The 19,467-nt window shown below is 38.4% G+C and overlaps 1 protein-coding gene across 3 annotated transcripts in view; it reads right to left on the bottom strand.

Moving 5' to 3' along the window:
* The window catches only part of SLC35A1 (solute carrier family 35 member A1), a 35,557-nt gene that overhangs the window by 10,157 nt on the left and 5,933 nt on the right, over positions 1-19,467 (bottom strand). For 2 of the 3 annotated variants that reach the window (XM_047760779.1, XM_047760799.1), the window contains exons 3-4: positions 3,013-3,172; positions 2,670-2,822 (exon numbers count right to left, since the gene is read on the bottom strand). In XM_047760779.1, the coding sequence (XP_047616735.1) occupies positions 2,670-2,822; positions 3,013-3,172 (313 nt within the window). Of the gene's footprint in view, positions 1-2,669; positions 2,823-3,012; positions 3,173-6,702; positions 6,892-19,467 lie in introns of all 3 variants that reach the window. The other variant, XM_047760789.1, reaches the window with a different exon arrangement.

The raw sequence follows: 19,467 nt of genomic DNA, 5'->3' as shown, positions 1-19,467 counted from the left end.
ATCTAATGCTCACCAGTGACTACAGCTGTCATTGTTACTGAATACTAGCACAATGCTAGAACAGATGACTTGAAGAACTTCAAAAGTTTAACGGTCACCACAAGAAAATCGTGTGGCTCCATAAGACCAAGACAAATCAAATTTTCCAACTGAAAGGCTCCTAGTATAAGTGACAAAGGGAATTCCATAGGGATAATGTTTAGCAATAAGTCTGACAGATTTACATGATGTTTTTGTGAATGAAACAGAGAAAGGCAATGAGGATAACAGTAGTTACATTCATAGCTGAGTGAAATTACAGCAAAGTGCTAATTAACAGAATAAAACCAAGCTAAACCAACAACCAGTACCAACTTGCCAGGCATGTGAATGAGCCACCCTAGAAGCACAGCCTCCAGACCCAGGCAAGTCTTCAGCTGACTGAAGCTCTCACCCATCTTATGAGAGACCTCAAGCCAGAGCCACCTAACTCAGGCATCCTCAAACTCCTGACCCATAGAAACTAGGAGAGGTAATAAATGTTTCTTAAACAAGGAAAAAAATCAAGCCAAAGAGAGGTTTAAAAGTATTGCCACAGAACTCTGGTTCTGTCCTGTCTAAAATTTTCAGTGAAGACTCAGAAAACCTATGTGTTGAAAGTACATATAGAAAGTGTAACTTTCAAAGAATAAGCTGCAGTTCCTGTTGTGGCGCAGTGGAAAGGAATCCAACTAGGAACCATGAGGTTGCAGGTTTGAGCCCTGGCCTCCATCAGTGAGTTAAGGATCCAGCATTGCCGTGAGCTTTGGTGTAGGTGGCATCCGCAGCTTAGATCCCGCATTGCTGTGGCTGTGGCATAAGCCAGCAGCAACAGCTCCGATTAGACCCCCCAGCCTGGGAACCTCCATATGCCGTGGGTGTATCCCTAAAAAAAAGACAAAAGACAAAAAAAATTAATAAAAAAGAATAATCTAAAAATGGATAAGGACTTGAAAGACCTCAAAGCTCTGAACAACAACCCAAAACTAACATGGTGAGCTTAATAAAAATGAACACGCTTGTATTTTGGTTTAGAAGAAGCCCACTGCACTAAATGCATTGAGACAAACCCTATTTGTGTGAAACAATTACATGTGGTTATATAATCAGTTATAGAATGGATAACCTCCCCCAGCCAGGGGAAGGAAAACTAATATTTCAGGCCGACTTAATAAGTCTGTAGTATTCAGAGCAAATGACACCTCTCACTACTCAACATCTGGAGATGGTGTGAACTTTTAGGACATCCTAAGGAAAAATAACAGATAAAGGCATCTAGAGGAGAAATACAAGGCAGTGCTGGGGCAAGAGCCAGGGGTCAGAAAGTCTCTAGAAGCCATATTATAGAAAAACAGCAACGTGGTCTCGGTGGGAGAAAAGAAGACTTATAGAGGGTGGGATGTGAGATTGTTCCCACACATTCTCATGGAGTTTGTAGGGATTTGAGTTATTTGGACAAGAATAAAGAACAATGTGAAGAAATATAGGAAGTTGTGTTCTGTTTAAAATACAAAAGAACTTTCTAGAGTGTTCCCAAAGTAGAATAAGCTGCCCTACACTCTGCTTTAGTTTACTAAGCTTTTCACATACATCACTTTTGTGAGGCGGACCCTTTCTAAAGGCTAAATATTTAACTTTGAAGTGTTTGCCTTCTCCAATTATTTCTCTATAGGTTTATATCCTAGTTATATGTGCAATGCATATTTGATCAGTGTTTTGAAATGTCACCAAGAATATGAGCGTGTTTAAATATCACATAAAGAAAATAAATGTTAATTTAAAATTCACTGGGAAAGAAAATTCCACCAGGCCAGAAAGTAACTAACCAAAAAGGGCTGACTTCCTCCTTTCACAAGCTCTGTGTACATCCCCAGAGATGCCTTAGGGTCCTAAGAGAATCATGGTCTTTCATTTGCTAAGAGTTAAAGAGTATTTGGTTGCAAAGGGAGTCTCCTGAATTTAAAGTCTTTCATTATAGTTCCACTTCCTACTTCTCTTTGGGAAAATACCCAGTTAAAGCATAGAACATTAAAAAAAAAATGGTATGTACTTTTAACCTTTTAACCTATTAACATTTAACTCTTACTTAAACTGAAGTAAAGGCACTTTTTGCCCTATTCAATTATCGGTAAAAATACTACTCTGTAATCCCTAACATTGACGGTGGGTGTATGTGCTAAAGGACCAAAAATATTTCTGAGTTGTGGGAAAACATGAAAATTAAATGGAGAGAACCTTGCCCAATATTTCTCAGAAAATGTCTAAAAGAGGCCCAGAAGTTCTGAACATATACACTGTGTGGAAGTTGGCACAATCTGAGTCACAGGTTAGCTATTAACTATGTAACTGTGGATAAGTTACTTCACCTCTTTGGACTTCAATTTTATCATCCATAAAACAGGGTGGATTATATTACGTTTAGGATACCATCTATCTCTAACATATTTTATACATATTCTCCTCTTAAAAAAAGGAAGCCAATAAGTATTCCTATCCTTAACATTATCCTAAGGGGAAAAAAGCCTATCTATAGGGTAAAGGTCATTTTCACTCAAAGAAATATAATCATGCTGCATTCATCAGTGCGACTGAAGTGCATAAGACTTTTAAAAGTTTGCCATTTTAGTTATGGTAAATATTTTGTTTCTTACCATGACTTTTGTGGCTTGGGCTGGTTTCCACTGTACAAGTATGACTCCACCACACAACATAAAAACTGAAATCCACTGTAATTTGCTGAGTGTTCGGTTTAACATTAAAACAGTACATAAAGCAGTGCAGGGAATCTTCAATTGATAGGTCACCTGAAAACAAAACAATGAATTAATGAACTCAGCTATCATTCGACTCTGACATTAATATATTATTTCTGATGCCATTAATAGAATTGTAGAGAAAAATATTTGATAGTATGATAAAGGGTTAATAAAAATCTTTTCACCGTAAAACATTTCCTGAGATTCTGCACTTTTCATTATCATTTACTCCACTTACCTGGTACACTGCTGCATCCAGATTGCTAAGAGCTAGGAAAGCCATGTTGTTCTGAACAGCATACACTAAGGAAGGCACACTCAACTTCATCAGTTCCTTGGGGCTCCCCAAGACATTTTCTCTTAAAGATGCCTTGAATCTACCCAGATTACCAGTTTCTCTTTGAAAACAAAAGGGGGAAATGAGAAGGGGTGAGGAAAAAAATGAAAGACTATTCTTTCCATTAGATACCATCACACATAGGACAGCTAGACTGTGTTAAGTCCACTGATGTAATTTCGCAAACTTATTTACTTTTAGAATTTGTACCAAATTTTAGATATATTAAAAGAAACATACCAGCAATGCATCCTCATAAAAGAAAAATATTACAATTTCTGTTTGGGAAAATATGACAACAATTAGGTTTACCATCATTAACCTCTGATCTAAAAGCTCCAGGAGCTTTTGAGTACATAAAACAAAATAACCAGAATTGCTGATATTACCTATAAAAAATTAATCCCTGGCACTTTAACTGCCATTGCATCAAGTACACCCGGATTACTTTTTAGATGATCAGGTTGCATATCCATTTTTTAAAAATTCTCAAAGAGTTCCTGCTGTGGTGCAACGGGACCAGTGGCATTTCTGCAGCCCCAGGATATAGATTTGATCCCCAGCCCAGAGCAGTGGGTTAAAGGATCCAGTGTTGCCACAGCTGCAGTGTAGGTCACAACTGCAGCCTGGATCTGATCCTTGGCCCAGGAACTCCATATGCCATAGGGTGGCCAAAAAAGAAAAAAAAAAAAATTAATTACAGTAGATTTAAATTGCAAACAAAAGAAAAGAGCTTTAGTAGTAATGTAAGTTATTCGGGATAAGAATTGAGTTATTTACATCAGTATTTGTAAAATTGAAATGTTTAGTGCTTGTGCAGTAGACAATAAATATTTGATTTAAATAAGCACAGTCTTGGAGTTCCCAGTGTGGCACAGTGAGTTAAGAATCTGACCACAGTAGGCTAAGAACATGACCGCAATGGGTTAAGAATCTAACTGCAGTGGCTCAGGTCACTGCAGAGGGGTATGTTGGATCCCCAGCCCAGCGCAGTGGGTTAAAGGATCCAGAGTTGCCACAGCTACAGCCTAGGTCACAGCTGTGGCTCAGATTCAATCCCTGGCCCGGTAGCTTCCATATGCCGTGGGTATAGCCATAAAATTTTTAACAATAATAAATAATAACCATATTCTCATAAAACTCAAGTATATAACTTTGCAGGAAATATGAATAATTTACTAATACCAATAAAAATAAACTATATCTATACCGTACATAAAGTTCACTATTTGACTGCATACTGATTAGTGCATGTTCTTAACTATTCTTTTTCCTCAAGAGCAACTAGCTATTCTGGCTCCTCTTTCCCCTGCTCTAAATCAGCTCATTTATTTCCCTAAACGACAAATCAAAGGATGCTTTATAAGCATCAACACCAAAAAAAGTGCTACATCAAAAGGGTCCTAACTACAGCTCGCAGTATCCTTAAGAGACGATAATACTTTTTTGGGAGGACATCTCTTTCAACTCACAATGAGCCTCTACATTTTTGGTTAATACATTAGAACCAAGTCATTAATTGGATTTTTTCATATTTAATTAGTGCAAAAAATCACCCAAGTTCTAAAGGGGAGCAGAAAGTCCATAAAGTCAAAGTGACTACCTATACTTATCCATCGTGGACACTTCGGCCCCAAGGAAATACTTGAGTAAGACAGGAAATTTGGCCTGGGCAGCAGAAACAAAAGATGTCCTTTTTAGTTACAGACCTTACTCTTGCCAAATTTAACAGAGTCCACACCACAATGGGAAATCTATATGCTGAAAATTAATATACACAGCCTGGTGGGAGGCTATGAACTACCCAAAGAGGAAAAGGATACCAAAAAAATCACTCCACTGAGAAATTCTAAATAGTACAGTTTTCCAGATATCTGAAGATTGGCCCTGTAAATATTTAATATTCTTTTTTTAAACACAAATCTAAGATGGTCTATATAATTCGCCACATCCTAAAAGCTCAAGGTTTTCCCTCAATTTATAATTATAAAAGGTGAGGAGAAAAAAAGATTAAAATTAAAAAGAGGTATCACAGAGGTCGAACTCAAAGAACAATATTAACAAAGTGATATATTGGAAAACATAACTGAACATTTTCTTTACTGTCATAATTCTCACTCAGAAGCATCATATAATGGCAAAGACATAAATCTTATAGGTAGTGTGAAGTACAGGACATGCTTTCACTGTACCATTACCTAATGCCCTTCCTACAGAATACTAATACGTATACCTATGTATCCTCCGAGGGGCTCCCTAAGGAACCAATGAGAGGTACCTGTTTGTGCCCATCTTTCACATTCCACTGCCTTCCATGTCCACTTATCTCCCACATATGATTGCTCAAGCTCTAGTATGGTAGCTATTTATCCCTTCCTTACTCCCCAGCTGTGGGCAATACCATCTGACCCCACTCCTTAGAGATGTTCTAAGCCTTCAACAGCATCAAATGAATTTCTGGCTATCCAGAGAACAGAGACAGAGTTGGTTTCTTTATCACTGGCTCTTTGCTCTGCTATGGGCTGCTTAAGGATCTAACTGCTACTCCTATTAACCACCATGCTTGCACCAATATTCAAGGTTGCTCTGGTCCCTTTTATCCTTTCTTATCTCTTCTCTTGCCCTTTTCAGCTTTCACATCAAAAGAAGGACCTGTGACACATCACCAGCTAGTCTGACTACTCCTGTCCTTCAGTGTGGCAAACCAGTAGAGTGTGGTGTGCCCAGATTAAGCTTCTGGCTATATCCTTTTTATTACATATTTAAGAACTACTACTTCTTCACTGCCAGGAGCCTTTGGTATCTTTTTCTGGTTCCTTCTCCAATGCAGATATTAGAGAAGTCAAGATATACCAGAATGCTAGTTACTGGAAAGCTCAAGTTTCACCACAGTACCTTAGAATTTTATCAATATTATATGATTATAATAAGTAAGATATTTGAAGTAAGTTACAAAAAAAAGCAGAGGATGCCAAAAGAACTTATATTAAAAAAAAAACTCAGGAATAATTAATGACATCAGAAAGCAGAATAAAGAGATTTAGGAGGTATAAGAAAGAAAGAATATATGGGAATCTTAGCACACAGTAAGTTTTAAAGAATGTGGTAAATTATCTCAGTATTAAGTTAAATCTTGCTTAATTTAACATATTTATTAAGAATACAGCTCTAAAACTTATAGTTCTACTCACTAAAGTTAAAAAATAACAACAGCAATATATCTTCCAGAAAACACTAGGAATCATCGATCCTTTTGTTTTACTGTTAGGTAGACGAAGATAAAGGATCAATTCCAAATATACTACAGCCTTGAATATACTATAAAAAGAAACACATAAAACCAAAGGCCATTTTTTTCTTCCATTCTCCTGCCCTGATATTTTCTTGGAAATCAAATCCCAAGCATTTTAATGAGTACTTTTGTTAAAAACAAACTTATTAAATGTAATTATATAAATTACATCACTAGATAAGAGAAAGAGCATGTATAATCAAAAAGCAAATATTAATTTTTTAGATCTTGTCTGTCCCATTAAATTTACTGTGTGATTTTTATCACTGGAATAGAATCTACGTGCAACCTTTTGTTACCTGAAGAAATGCTGAGGCTCCATGTTGATTGTAGAGAGTTCGCTGTGCCTCCCCCCCTAAACTTCCTATCAACCGCTGAAACCAATTCTTTCTGACCTATGTCTGGTCAAAAGTAGGGCTCATTCTTCCAGCTCCTGATCTGACGAGAACTAGAGGAGGCCTATAATCTTTGGCTAGGTTACCAAGGCACTGTGCAAAATGGAATACAGCAGAAGTTACTCACAAGCTTAAGAAATTTAAATTATGTTTACAAAGTTCTTATCATCTGCAAAGTTAATTAAAATTAAGTCACATAGGAGTTCCCATTGTGGCTCAGAGGTAACAAACCTAATATCCATGAGGACTCAGGTTTGATCCCTGGCTTTGCTCAGTGGGTTAAGGATCCAGTGTTGCCGTGAGCTGTGGTGTAGGTCACAGACGTGGCTTGGATTCTTCGTTGCTGTGGCTGTGGTGTAGGCCAGTAGCTGCAGCTCCAATTTGACCCCTAGCCTAGGAACTTCCATATGCCACAGATGTAGCCCTATTAAAAAAAAAAAAATAGGTCACATACAAGATTTTGGGGAGGTAGGTATAAAAACCACTAATGCAGTCATCTGAGGACAAAACTACCCAGCATATAAGGTACATGACTTTTACTTCTTCCCCATGACCATAAACCCATTATAGCATAAGTGCAAAGAGGCAGTCAAAATATACACTTGGCAAGAAAAACAGAATAGGGCTGGATGATCTATAATATAAATATTTGACAGCTTCATTAATTATTCTAGATAATACAATGAAATAGTAAAATAATTTTCTCCAGTCTTATATGGACAAGTATTTCAAAGATTGAAGATGCATTTGATTTATTACTAAACACACTCAACATATATGTACGTTTACCAATCCTTCTAGGTTTCTTTAGTATTTACAGGCAGTGGTGGATAGCAAACAATGAAAAACTGACTCCTGTGCTAAGATAGTGTGAAAGGGTTTTCACTTCCTTTTCATATTACAAATGACAGACATATCAACAGTGTCAATTTTAATAGCTATGACAGTGCTTAGTAAGGCATACAACTAACTAGCAATTTTCCAGTGAACTGCTGTAGTAATTATTTTAGAAATTGGTAATGACATTCAAATAATTTTAAAAATAACTTATTCACATATAGAGCTTTTTGTAACATGAAACTGCTAAGCTGTTCCCCTCCCCCAAAATAATTTCCTTTTCAATATAAAAATGGTCTTATGTAAACATACATGTGCATAACTGTGTATATAAAAAGATAATAATTACGTCTTTGTTTTGTACTAGCAAAAGTCTGGGCACAACCCAAAGACCCACCAATAGAAACTGGTCTATATGATATATCCATATAATAGAATACCATGCAACCCCCCCATTTTTTTCTGTCTTTTTAGGGCCACACCTGCGGCACATGGAGGTTCCCAGGCTAGGGGTCGAATCAGAGCGGTAGTTGCAGGCCTACACCACAGCCACAGCAACCCCAGATCAGAGCTGCATCTGTGACCTACACTACAGCTCACAGCAACACTGGATCCCTAACCCACAGAGCAAGGCCAGGGATCGAACCTGTGTCCTCATGGATGCTAGTCAGATTTGTTTCCGCTAAGCCATGATGGGAACTCCCCAGACAACTCTTAAAAAGAATGAAATTGCTATGTATAGACATGAAACTATCTCTAAAATAAAACACTTAAGTAAAAAAAAAAAATTAAAAAGCAAAGTACAGTATCAACTATGTATGAAACTAAAACTCCCAATCAGACCATGTAAACCTTAAACCTTATTTATCAAAGTAAAACAGCCATCCATTAATTCTCCCCCATGCTCCCCTTTTTTTCTTGCAGTTCTAACTTCTAATTGAAACAAGTGTAATTTCATATTTCAAAAATTACTGGAAATTATAAGTAAAATCAGTAATAATGGTGTAAAACTCCAAAAAATTACAAATAGAAAACAAAACAAAAAAAAAATGTCAGGTTCTTTTTCATGAATACCAAAATTACACTGAAGGAAAAAAAAGGATTAACCCAAGTATTCTAAAACAAGTCTTTTTACTATATGCTCTTCAAGTAAAGGCAAAAAGAACTACATACAAGTACTGAACTTTAGTTAGTAAGCTTGTTTTTTCACAGATGTATGTTAGACATTCTGAATCTACTAATTACATATTCTAGGACTGAGCAAATGAGTACATATCTTGAGGTTAATGGAAGTCAAACTCTTCACCATTGAAAAGGGAATATGGAAAAGGGGAAAGTTACAATAAACTCTGTGTTGGTGGATCAGAACTGTAGGTATCAAACAATATATAACTGACAGTTACACACTCATGCACATACAGAGATAGAGAAACAGGTCTGGATGTACACACACCTATTTCCTAACTCTGTCTACTGAAAGGGCCCAGAGGTAATGATATCCTTGGGAGCGATGTGCACACCTTGTGTCTATCTTCTGGTTTCTAAATACCATTCTGGAGGGGGAAAAAAAAAAAAAAAAAAAAAAAGAACAAGCCTTCTTAGAAAAATGTATGACTTCAGGGTTAGGGTAGGGAAAGGATATGATAAGCCTTAAACATCTTGGTATGCTAAAAAGAAACTGCTCAGGAGTTCCTGTCATGGCGCAGTGGTTAACGAATCCGACTAGGAACCATGAGGTTGCAGGTTCGGTCCCTGCCCTTGCTCAGTGGGTTAACGATCCGGCGTTGCCGTGAGTTGTGGTGTAGGTTGCAGACGCGGCTCGGATCCCGCGTTGCTGTGGCTCTGGCGTAGGCCAGTGGCTACAGCTCTGATTCGACCCCTAGCCTGGGAACCTCCATATGCCGTGGGAACGGCCCAAAGAAATAGCAAAAAGACAAAAAAAAAAAAAAAGAAAGAAACTGCTCAAAGATTGATTAAAAAAAACACATATATATATGCTTAAAAAAAAAGAAACAGGAGGAAGCTTCGAGAAGATCCAACTGTCCAAATCTGGGACAATTTGAGCATAAAAATAAATAATGATAATAATGGATTCCAGCCTATATAATAAAATAATCCATGAATCTATGCTGAGAGGGAGAGAGGGGAAAACTTCTTAGAGTGGAATGCCAACCACTAAATGTATAGGAAGTGATGGAATTGGGAAATTATCATTTGGCAACATCCAAGGACAATAAAAATGACGAGAAAAAGGATATGTACCTAGTTTCAAAGTATTTCTCCATAAGATACTCATTAGTTACAAAGAAAAAAATGGTAAGTTTATTTGGAGAAACCTAGCAGGCACTACCTTGATCGAGAAATCAAGGTTAAATCACCAGTAAAGGGGCAAATGGATATTATGTGCTTTGTGATACGCTGCACGGAGAAGGACACATCATTTCTGTGATATTCCTGACCAAAAACCTAAATTTAATCATAAGGAAGCATTCAATAAACATAAATTGAGGGACATTCTAAAGGAAATGGACTGTGTTCTTCAACGATGTTGAAGACATGAAAAAAGGAAAAATGGAGGAAATGTCCCAACTTAAAAGCAGCTAGAGATTGGGGAGTTCCCCTTGTGGCTCAGTGGTTAACGAATCCGACTAGTAACCATGGGGTTTCGGGTTCCATCCCTGGCCTCGCTCAGTGGGGTAAGGATCTGGTGTTGCCGTGAGCTGTGGTGTACGTCGCAGATGCGGCTCAGATTCTGAATTGCTGTGGCTCTGGTGTAGGCCGGCACCTACAGCTCCGATTGGACCCCTAGCCTGGGAACTTCATATGCCACAGGAGTGGCCCTAGAAAAGGCAAAAAGACAAAAAAAAAAAAAAAAGCAGCTAGAGATATAACAGTGCATGTAAAGTGTGATTATTTTACTATTAAAGGACATCAGTGGGCAACTGGCAAAGTTATCTAAGGTCTGTGAATTAGATAATAGCATTGTATCAATACTGGTGCCTCAATTTTTATATTCTGTGATTATGTAAGAGAATGTCCTTGTTTTTAGGAAATACTCACTAGAGAATTTAAGGCCAAGGGGCACCTTATGTAAAACTTGCACTCAAACAGGTCATAAAAACATTACACACACACACAGAAATCAAGGCTATGTAAATATATGTGGTAAAATGTTAACATTTGAAAATAAAAACTTAGAGGAAAAAAATTTTTGAAAAGAATTGAGGAGTTCTCATTCTGGCACAAGGGAAACGAATCCGACCAGTATCCATGAGGATGCAGATTTGATCCCTGGCCTCACTCAGTGGGTTAAGGATCAGGCGTTGCCAAGAGTTGTGGTGTAGGTCACAGACATAGCTTGGATCCAGTGTTGCTGTGGTTGTGGTCTGGGCTGGCAGCTGTAGCTCCAATTCGACCCCTAGCCTGGGAACTTCCATATGCTGCAGGGGCGGCCCTAAAAAGCAAAAAAATAAGGAAGGAAGAAAATAATTGAGATGTCTAACGATGCTGCTAAATGCTCTGTCCTAGCTAATCACAAAAGAGCTCAATTATTTCATTGTTCTAAAAGACTTATAATTTGAAAATTGGAAATCAGGGACCTTGCCTTCTAATCCTATCATTGCCAGTTACTTTCTAGGTACCTTTGGCAAATTAAAACGTCCTTCAGCCTAAGATTTCTCACCATAGAAGATGAAATAATAGCTAAGCCTAAAATAGTGGTAGAGGGATGAAAGAAAATAGCTGTTTACCTGCCTATTTCCCTCACCTGTATTTAAGGGGAGAGGGGAAAGAAGGCTTCTTTACCACCTCCACTCCTGGCAGCCTGCCATTCTCAACAGCAACAATCCTGAATGTCTGAAGGCAGCAAATTTAGTTGCTGCGATCTTAAAAGAGGATGTTTGGCACTTTACATAACACATTTTGACAGTGATTAACAGTTGGTATTCCAGAGTATAGTTATTTGCTTCCAAAAGAAAAGAAGATATCTGCTCATTAGGGTTTCAAAAATTCATTTTTCACAGTAGTCCCCAAAAGAAGTATTCTTTGGTTTTTTCCTAAGGCAATTTCAACTTACAACATATATTATAGTAATAATACATTTCAAGTATTTTCCACATATTTATTGCCCAGTTTTCTCAGAGGCCATGCCAAGATATGCATTTCTCTGCCTTCTCTTCTTTTACCACAACCTGAAATATGTGTTTTTACTTCTTCCTGAAGAAATATATATGAATTCCATGATCTCTGTTGCCCCAGTAATATATCTTAGGCACTTCTCACTGAAGCAAGTCTATTATTTCTTCTAAGAAGTTAAGTATCCTAAACACATGAGGGAGAAAATTTTCAAGTGAATCCTATTTATGATTTTTTTAATTAGCTCTTTTTTAAATATTATAAGTAAGCAGGGCAAAGATTTGGGATGAAAATTAAGCTACTGTCTTCCACGTTTTAGCAAGCCAGAGATACTCTTCAGGCTACAAGGTTTTCCCGTAGTATCAATAATGTGGGTGTTAGGGTACCCCTGCCTCAGGGGACGCAACCTCAAAACTCCTAAGAGAAAGAACCAAAGAGAATGGGATCTGAGCCATCTGACCTAGACTGGCATTGTGAGTGCTGGACAAATAGGATTCCCTACACAGAGAACCTCCTACCACCTTAAATCCCTACAGAAGCAGGCCTCTTACGGGAAACACAGTCTGGAACCCTGCAGATCCTCTTGGTCAGGTCAAATTCATTGGTCAGAGATGACACAAATCAGTCCCTTTCCAGCTCAAAACTCTCCCACAAGAGATGAGTTGCTAGGCTTCAAGTTTCCCAAGGCTCACCAGGAACTATGCCTGGAGCTCCATCCGCCCCTGCTTAAATTCTTGTGACCTGAAGACTCTACGTGGCCTATTTGGGCACTCGACTGAAGTTATGCTAACCCCCATCCGCTTAGTTGAACTCTTCCAAAATTCTAGGATATGGCCTCAGACCAGACTGACTCTTGTTATTTCTTAAACAAGCTGACTTCCATTTGTCTAAACACTGCAGCTACTGCTGCGTGTTTCCTTTTATATGAGGTCTGTGGTTTCCAGATACTGTCCAGAAAACAGCCATCTTTAAGGTATATGGAAACAGAGGCCACTGCAAATGTGAACACATTTACAAGGTGATTCCCATTTAACAATCTCTTCTAACCTCATGAGATTAAATACTTTTATGTGATAAGGTCTCCTGTATTCGTTTCTCCAACCCAGACCTCCGTTCTATGTACCAGACCCGTTAATTCAACTCCCTATTCTGTTCCCACTTGGATATCTCAGAGACATGAAAAATTTTAGCCCAAATTAAATTGTTGATATCTCCTTCCCTCAAATCTCCCTTCTTCCTGTATCAGAAAAAAGTAAATAAATCTATCCATCCAGTTTTTAATACTAAGAAATATATATGTGATTCTTGACACCTCCTTTTCCTTCAACTGCTGTTGTTGAGCTTCATGGATTCTATTTCTGAGAATCTTCCTATTTGTTAAAATGTATTCATAACCCCCAAACCATTCATCACAGCATCTTCACAATCACCAGTGGCCAAGTACAGAGCTGCAAAAATTTTGAGTTGCCTGGTAAACACATTCTCAGCTGAGGTCAAAAAAGGCAATGCTCTGCCTTCTTGTTTCAGCTCTCACACTAAAAACAAGTGTGGTCTATTGAGTGCCATATTTTTCACACTTTGGTGCTTTTTGTTGGTGACTTTGCTGTTTAAAATGGCCCCTAGTATAGTGCTAAAATACTGTCTGGTGTTCCTAAGTGCAAGAAAGCTGTGACGTGCCTCCTGGAGAAAACACATGCTAAATAAGCTTTGTTCAAGCATGAGTGATAGTGCTATTGGTCTGGAGTTCAATGCTAATGATGAACCAACAATGTATATTAAACAACATATCTTTTGTTTTGTTTTGTTTTGTTTTGTTGGTCTGCAGCCTACACCACAGCTCATGGCAACACTGAACCCTTAACGCACTGAGTGAAGCCAGGGATCAAACCCACATCCTCATGGATACTAGTCAGGTTTGTTATGGTTGAGCCACAATGGGAACTGCAACAAGGTGTCTTTAAACAGAAATAAGGTTATATGTTGATTAGCTGATGAATATGTTGTAACCAGAGGCTCATGGGAACCTATTCCTGTATTATCTCTAGCAGCAATGGTTCATTATTCACTAATTCAGCATCCATGGTAACTACTGAGATAACAAGAGTCAACAGTGTCTCCAAACCCATCACCAAGTCCTATAAATTCTACTTCTAGAATATAACTCAAAACCAGTAACTTCTCTTCATCACCCATGCTCTCATCGTGGCCACAATCTCTAGGCTCTAATAAGCATTCTTACCTCCAACTCTTACACCCTTCCAACCCATTCTTCTCAAAGGAGTCAAAGCGACTTGGGATAGGGACTGCCACGTTAATTCCTGATTTAGACCATTCAGTGATTTCCAAATGCACCTGAGACAAAATCCAAGTCCCTCCCAGGCCCAGAGGGTTACTCTTGTTACCCTGCCAACTCCTCCTGCTTCATCTCACCACCACCTCCTCTCACCACACTCCAGACACACTGATCTGTCATTGTTCTTCCAACACATAGTGCTCTTTCCCTTCTCTGTGCTCTTTTCTTGCCCAACTTCTACTCAATCTTCAGGTCCGGGTTTAAATGTATCTTCCTGAGAGAGGAAGCCCTCAAATCCCAGTGGAGGCCCCTACTGTACTTATTGACAGCATCCTCTACTCATCCTCTTAACACCAATTGATTGATTATTGATTTGCTTACCTAGTTCTCCACTGGACTACAAGCTCCATAAAGGCAAAACTACATCTTTTTAGTTTGCCGCTACACTTCTAAATCTTTTTTTTTTTGTCTTTTTGCCTTTTCTGGGGCCACTCCTGCAACATATGGAGCTTCCCAGGCTAGGGGTCTAATCTGAGCTGTAGCCGCCGGCCTACGCCAGAGCCACAGCAATGCGGGATCTGAGCTGCGTCTGCAACCTACACCACAGCTCACAGCAACGCCGGATCCTTAATCCACTGAGTGAGGCCAGTGATCGAACCCGAAACCTCATGGATTCAACTATCCCATTACATCTTTTTAACAATATACTGAAATAGACATAGCATGACTCTCTGTCTCTCCATATATATATATATATGGGGGGGGGGGGTTAGCTTTTTAGGGCCATACCTGAGGCATATAGAAGTTCCCAGGACAGGGGTCGAATCAGAGCTGCAGCTGCCAGCCTACACCACAGCCACAGCAACAGAGGATCTGAGCCACATCTGTGACCTACACCATAGCTCACGGCAATGCCAGATCCTTAACCCCATGACTATTTTAAATGTTTGAAGGGAGTGAAACACAGATTATTTGGGTGTGGTAGTGATATGTTTCTCTGTAAATGAACCTTAATTACAAGCAAGACACTAAGAATTTTAAGAAATCTCCTGAGTCTCTGCCCCATCTTCAGTTTTAAAGGATATGTAATGATTAGCCAAGACTAAACATACTACTGAGGAAAGAGCATCACTGGAGAGACCATCCTAAATAAGCACAGTTCAGATAAAATTGAGGCTCTGGAGTAATACCTGTATCAGCTCTATAAAGTTACTGCACTTGATCACAGTAAAGCATAGGAGGAAGGGAAGAAGCTCTTACCTTCTTTAATAGATTTCTTTTCATTTAAAAAGTAGTTCTTTTTTTTTTCTTTTCTATCCATTCCAAAAATTCCAAATCAAAATTTAGTATTATCTAACTTTCACATTAACTTGATTTTCCTTGCAACATAGGGAAAATACATTATTTTAATCATCAAGATCTAATTTTTTCTTCTCTGAAGATTTTTCAAGTTCTAAATCTTTAGTTATTTCTAATATAATTCTTTCACATTCTCCCACAGTAGTCTGAAATCATCATCCTTTCTCTCAGATGATAAAGTATTACTTTTACTTTGAAAACAGAGGAAAAAGTCCAATTTCATGTTTTTAGCTTTGTAGAAAGAATTTGTTTAACTTATATGGTAAAGAATTTTCAAATATAAATTCAAAATTATGAAATTAATTTTTTATTTCCTTTGTGTATGGCAAATCAACCTCTAAAATTTTTGAGCAACGAACATTTTCTGGTATTTCAAAGTTTCTCCATCACATCAAATAAAGCAATGACATCCAACCTGTGTTTTTTGACAAACTACGTAACATCCTATTTGCCTCTGATCCACTTGTTTTAATTACAAACTTTAATGTGTGTACAAAGAAATGACAGCATAGAGAGTATCTAGAAAATCTACTTCTTTGCAACCTTCAGCACAAAATTGAAAAGACAAACATAAAATTAGAGGCTCTTTCATTTGCTCTAATTCTTAACTGGTGACTTCATTCTCAGTGGCTCAGCCTCATCTGGCCATGCATTTTATTCATTTTTTCCATATTCTAAGCTGCCTCAGGTGAATTATTACAAACCAGTTGTTCTTCAAGACCAAAAACAACTTGCAACATTTTCACTTGGTATGTTTCTTCAATGATTATCTCAACACATACTGCTGAATAAATTGAAGAAGTGATCACAATGTCCTTTCATTTCTTTCTGCATCAACCTGTGACCTCGTAGGGTGAAATACTTCTTTCTCTTTCACTCTTCTACCATTCCAAAAAATTAACATTTTCATAGATGCCCTCTTAAAAGTAAATCTTTTGCTCCAAGAAATAAAATAGATTTTTTTTTTCCTTTTAGGTCCGCACCTGCAGCATATGGAAGTTCCCGGGCTAGGGGTCGAATCAGAGCTGCAGCTGCCGGCCTACACGACAGCCACAGCAATGCCAGATCCAAGCTGCATCTGGAACCCTGACCACAGCTGGTGGCAATGCCAGATCCTTAACCCACTGAGCAAGGCCAGGGATCAAACTCACATCCTCTTGGATACCAGTCGGGTTCTTAACCCGCTAAGCCACAACAGGAACGCCTAAAATATTTTCTCATTACGACTAGCAGGTATTCAGTTTCTACCAATGAGTTTTGAATAAGCATATGATAACTTGCAACATATTTCTCCACAAAAATTACACTTGCTTTAAAACCCAATAAATATCAAATGCATTTCACTTCTTTTATGCTTTATAATTTTTCCCAGTGCTTTTTCCACTTGGTAAGTCCTTATGTTTTAAATGATTCTTCTTCACAGTCGAATTCTTGTTAGCCACGTAATAGCAAATGCCAGCCACCAAAACTATGTGTAATTCTTTACTTTTTCCCAATTGTCTCTGGTCCTGTGAACTCTCCAGGTAAATGCTCATAGAAGAGCCTCTGCATTATGCTGGTGACATACACGGCAATGGACTACCAGTCATGATGCATGACGGTCAAGTACAGTGTCTGATTCTCCACACCGCTGTTAGTCAATACCATGATTTGATTTGTCTGGTGAATTTTTAGAAATTTTTCTGCTTTTGTTTTGATATAACTTCCAAAAAAGGTTCCACAAAACAAACTAAAACTGACCATATACATAACACTGAATAGCTTAAGAATAAGAAATACCATATAGCAAGCCATGCAAAGCTGGGAAAGCATCAAAATAAAATGAAAAGCCCATGCAGGTGGGTTGGCAGGACACTAACTGCTGAGCTAAACCAAAGGTTTAGCTTTTTTTGCTTTTTTTGCATGCTGGCTTTTAAAAATTCTTTAGTTACAAAATAACTGAACCATAATTTGATCTTAACAGTTTAAAATAGCTGATTTCATGCCTGACAGTCCTATTTCATTCCTGGGTCATAATTTTTTTCTCCCTACAGAAGTTGGGGGTTAAAGAGAAGAAATGTGTTCCCCTATTGCTCTTTTTCCAATATTTCTAAATTTGTCTTAAAAGAAGTTAGGCCTTACGATTTTTATTAATTTATTAACTCTTAAATTGTTATAAGGATGTTGTTCTGGAGTTTCAAACAGAGATTTCTGCCTTTGGAACACTGGCTTTTTTTTTTTTTTCCCTTGGTCTTTTTTTTAGGGCTGCACCTGTGGTATATGGAGGTTCCCAGGCTAGGGGTCAAACTGGAGCTACAACTGCTGGCCTAAACCACAGCTACAGCAATGCCAGATCTGAGCTGTGTCTATAACCTACACCACAGCTCACCACAACGCCAACCCTTAACCCACTGAACAAGGCCAGGGATCGAACCTACAGCCTCATGGATACTAATGAGATTCGTTTCCACTGAGCCACAATGCGAACTACAGAACACTGGCTCTTAAAGGCACAATAAGGCCTCTCGTTTACCTGACATTATCCAGTATGAAGAATCCTCTAGTAGAAGCCAAATGTCCTTAAAAATGGGTCTTAAATAAGAAACTCTGAAAGGTATAGGATTTTACCCTACCTGCAACCTAACAAGTTAGGCTGCCACAATATCTCTGCTTACAAGATACATTTTAAACATGAACTTTATATTAGGGGTTTCCACCGTCAAGCCAAGTTACTTTTTTGTTCTTTTCTCCCTCCCAAAACCATTTTTAGAGTATTTTTTTCAGGTAATCATTTGTGTGTTTACTAGTTTATTTTTCTGTCTCTTCCACTGAAGCTAAGTTTTGGCAAGCAGAAACCATATCTATTTCATTCCTACCTGTATATCCAGCACCTATTATAAAACTGTCACAGAGATATCACTTAATAAATATTAGTTAACTGAAATTACTGTTGTTATTTGGCTAGACACACGGCATGTGGAAGTTCCTGGGCCAAGGATTAAACCTGCGCCATGGCAGTGACAACGCTGAACCCTTAACCTGCTAAGCCACGAGTGAACTCCAAATGAAATTTAAAAGTGTTTAAATGTAACTTAAACGTATAAGTGTGCTACTCCTCACTGCCTCCCTACCCCCACCAACCTACGTCTTGCATCCTATATGAATTCAACTTTCTACAGGACCCTGATGGGTCCCCATCTCACAAGCCTCCCCAAGTAATTCCTAGTAGATTTTTTTTCTTTTTTTTTTTTCTTTTTTGGGCTGCACCTGTGGCATAAAGAAGTTCCTGGGCCAGGGACTGAACCTGAGCCACAACAGTGACAACACAGAATCTTTAACCAATAGGCCACCAGGGAACTCCCTCCTACCAGATTTAATTCTCACAACTCTATTTTCTCCAACTAAGAAACGAAGAAACTAAAGCTTAGAGAAGTTAAGGAATATGTCAAAAGTCATAATCCCAGTGAGTCTAGAACTAAAACTCGGTCTGTCTCACTCCAAATCTGCTATTCTTGACCCTTGCTTAGACTACATCCTTGACTAAAATGACTTCCATATGATGTTACTGATTCAAAGACCAGTGCTGTCACTTATTAGTAGGGTAATATTGAAGAGCCTCAGATGCTATATAGGCAAAATAGGGGTAATTATAATATTTACCTAAAAAATGCATAAAGACTACATGAGATAACTAATGACAAGCACTTAGCACAGGAAACACTCAAGACCTGTTAAGTGTTATTTTCACTATATTCCTCTAAAATAAAAGTCAGTAAACAACTTCTCTAAGAACCAAATGGTAAACAGTGTACGCTATGTGAGTCATACAATCCCTGTTGCAACAAAAACAGGGGGCAAACTGGATCTGGCTGATGGGCCATAGTTTGCCCACCCTGCTTTAGGGAAGAGCTCTGCTTCAGCACCACTCATATTGGGGCTGGATAATTCTTGGTTGTAGAGTGCTGTCCTGGGGGACAGGGCATTGCAGGATGCCTATCAGCATCCTTGGCCTCCGCCCACTCGGTGCCATTAGCACCCCCCAAGTTGCATCAACCAAAATATCTCCT

The sequence above is a fragment of the Phacochoerus africanus genome, chromosome 2 (genome assembly GCF_016906955.1).
Source record: "Phacochoerus africanus isolate WHEZ1 chromosome 2, ROS_Pafr_v1, whole genome shotgun sequence".
In the NCBI taxonomy this organism is placed as follows: domain Eukaryota; kingdom Metazoa; phylum Chordata; class Mammalia; order Artiodactyla; family Suidae; genus Phacochoerus; species Phacochoerus africanus.
This window is presented reverse-complemented; position numbering and strand designations above follow the sequence as displayed.